This window comes from Meleagris gallopavo, chromosome 19, assembly GCF_000146605.3.
Source record: "Meleagris gallopavo isolate NT-WF06-2002-E0010 breed Aviagen turkey brand Nicholas breeding stock chromosome 19, Turkey_5.1, whole genome shotgun sequence".
In the NCBI taxonomy this organism is placed as follows: Eukaryota; Metazoa; Chordata; class Aves; order Galliformes; family Phasianidae; genus Meleagris; species Meleagris gallopavo.
In genome coordinates this window covers 6,530,218-6,532,896 of record NC_015029.2, presented here as the reverse complement: position 1 = coordinate 6,532,896, position 2,679 = coordinate 6,530,218, and the positions used below count along the sequence as shown (strand labels likewise).

At 39.9% G+C, this 2,679-nt stretch overlaps 1 protein-coding gene across 6 annotated transcripts in view; it reads left to right on the top strand.

The window, feature by feature from the left end:
* AK8 (adenylate kinase 8) overlaps positions 1-2,679 on the top strand; it is a 70,527-nt gene that overhangs the window by 18,210 nt on the left and 49,638 nt on the right. For 5 of the 6 annotated variants that reach the window (XM_010720946.2, XM_019621473.2, XM_003211312.4 and 2 more), the window contains one exon: positions 15-83. The exons of the other annotated variant lie outside the window; for it this stretch is intronic. In XM_010720946.2, the coding sequence (XP_010719248.1) occupies positions 15-83 (69 nt within the window). The remainder of the gene's footprint in view (positions 1-14; positions 84-2,679) is intronic. 6 annotated transcript variants of the gene reach the window in all.

Sequence of the window (2,679 nt, the reverse complement as noted above, 5' to 3'; positions counted from 1 at the left end):
TGTTCTTTCTTTAGAAAATTCCCAACGCGCTTTGGGCCAATCTGATCCGGGAACGTCTGTCAAACGTGGACTGCATCAAACAAGTAAGAATTGCTCCTCAGAGGACCAGTGGATAAGCACTTACACAACTCGTGCATAGTAGTTAGCATTCTGAGTCCTGAGCAGAGGAGGGAATGGGGGCAAATCTTTGGGGGCTCTGGAGCGGATTGCTTTCTTGAACATCAGCAGAGGGAGTTTGGAGCTTTATTAACAGGATAAAGGGGAGGATGAGAGTATGCATATGCTAATCTTTTAGCACTGAGATGATCAAAGGCTGAACAAGCGTAGCTTTGTTGATTGCCTGGGGCAACTGGCAGAGTTGAAGTGGACAAAACAGATAAACAGAAAATATATAAAAATCAATATGTTAAGGCTTTAGCTCTTATTGAGGAAAAGAGGAAAAAGAGTCTAATGCTATTCATTTCAATTTTCTTTCTTCCTTATTGCATCTTTTGTTTCTTCCCGTGTAAGTAAACACTGAATTTGCATATATTCTCCTCTAGGTAATAATTAATATGTTCACTGTTAATTACACAAACAGGCAACTGCATAGGTTTGGTTGTACCCACAGATGGGTGGCTTTCCTTCTCCCCTTTCCACTCCAGTATGCTCAATCTTAATGTAAGTAGAGACTATTAACTTAGAATCAAAAGAGACCTTAAGTAGATTAATATTGGTTGAAATTAATGTCTAGACTCAGCAAAAGCAAAACCTCCTTTATGTGCTTCCTTTAGAATCTCAGGTGTTGTTATGGTTTGTTGACTCCATAGTCAGGCCATTATAAAGGATTATTTGTAAGAGACAAATCTGTAAGGATAAAAACCTCTTTCTAAATGGTGCCAAAATAATAATGTGTATTATTTGATGTACTGTTGAGAGGAAAAAGCCCATTGTCCAAAGCAGGTGTTGCACTCATGAAAGACTGAGCAACATTTCCAGAAAACAGTACATGTGCTTAGAAGGGTTGCTCTGTCTCTTCAGCTGTTGGTCATAGGCCAGCTGGTACTTCTGACCTTGCAGCGATGTGGCAAGCTCACAGCTGTACTGAAATATGTTACTCCTTGACATCATTCTCTACCTTGTTGCTTCAATAAAGCAGGACCAGTAATTAATATTTCACTGAAGTGTGAAAATTGCTTCTTGAACTTGTCCCAGCATCAGGCCCAAAAGAAACCGAACGTGCTGAAACCTTATGTCCCATGTTTCTGGATCTATAAAATTAGCAAGAAAGAGAAGCAAAACTAGCAAGAACTCAGATCATTGTTTTCTGCCCCTGACTGAAAGTTTCTGCTTTACAGCTCAGGTGATGTAAATGATTGCCATAAAGGTCTTCTTGTGCTGCAATGCAAAGTCAGTTATTTCAGCCTAGGCCGCTGGTGGAGCTGTCTTTCAGTGGACCTGCCTTGTGTAAGCTAGATCAGATGGTCAATTACAGTCTATGAACTGTGGAAAGGATAACTTGATCAGGATGGTAATGAATAGCTGGAGATGTAATCTCTTAAATTGTTCTTTCCTGGCAGGTTTGCTAGGGGACATCTGTCTGTGTCATATATCTCTTGCAGAATATAGCTGTAGCAAAATTGGTGGCATGCTGCTCTCCTCCAGCAATGCCTAAGGACTAGCAGTAACTAAACTGTGACCTATCCTGTTAGATAATCCACTCTTATGTATGGGAATTGAATTTAAAATTCTGCCTGCTGGTGTTTAATGTCACTGAGAAAAGTCATTAAGCTGAAATAAAACTTGCCAGGTTTGGAAGAAGTCCTTCCTTTTACATCTGTAGAGAAAGCTGTGAAAGAGTAAAAATAAGTTAGGGTGGGTGATTTTTGAACATTTCATTGAATTTTTAGCATAATCCAGGTTTACCAAGAGACTTACTGTAACAAAAAGCTGGGGTGCATCGTTAGTTTGCATAAGTATTTACAGATGACAGCATGACAGTACTTCTCCTCCCCCATAGGAACACGTGCAATTGTTTTATGACTGGTAACGTATGAAGCAAAGACCTGGCTTGTCTCTAGGTTATAGTTTTCTACCAGGTACGGGTCCCACTGATGGTAATGGGGCTGAATCTCTGCAAATTTGGAGTGATAAGTTGAACCCTGCATTTTTAAATTACACCAATATTTGCTTCCATGGAGAATTATTTAGATACTGTCAGCTGCTCTAAGTGGCTCTTGTTTTAAGTACCAGGTCATGCAAAGTCTGAGTGAAGTGACAAGATGGTTCAGATGCCAGCAGTTGCACTGTGTCCTGCCCACGTTTTGTTCCTGCTGTTATCAGAGCAACATGGAACTGGCAGCACTGGATGTGTTACAGGAGCAACAAAAGCAAAAACCTTCATTTCTGAAGTTTCCCTGGCATTCTGAAAGAATGTAATTCTTATTATTAGCCTAAGTTAAGATTTCAGCTATTTTTAGGAAATAAACATAACTGGCTTCTCAAAGTAGAGATGGATATTAAAACCATTTTGTTTAACAGAGAGTAATCTATGATCACTGAAACTTCCTCACATTGTGCATGTCTCCTCCGTGGGAGAGGGGATCTAGAGATTTTAATTGCCACATTCCCCCTGTATGATTTTGTTCTTCGTTGAGCAGATTTATGCCATCTCTCTCAAAGCATGAGTCAGCTTTTTTT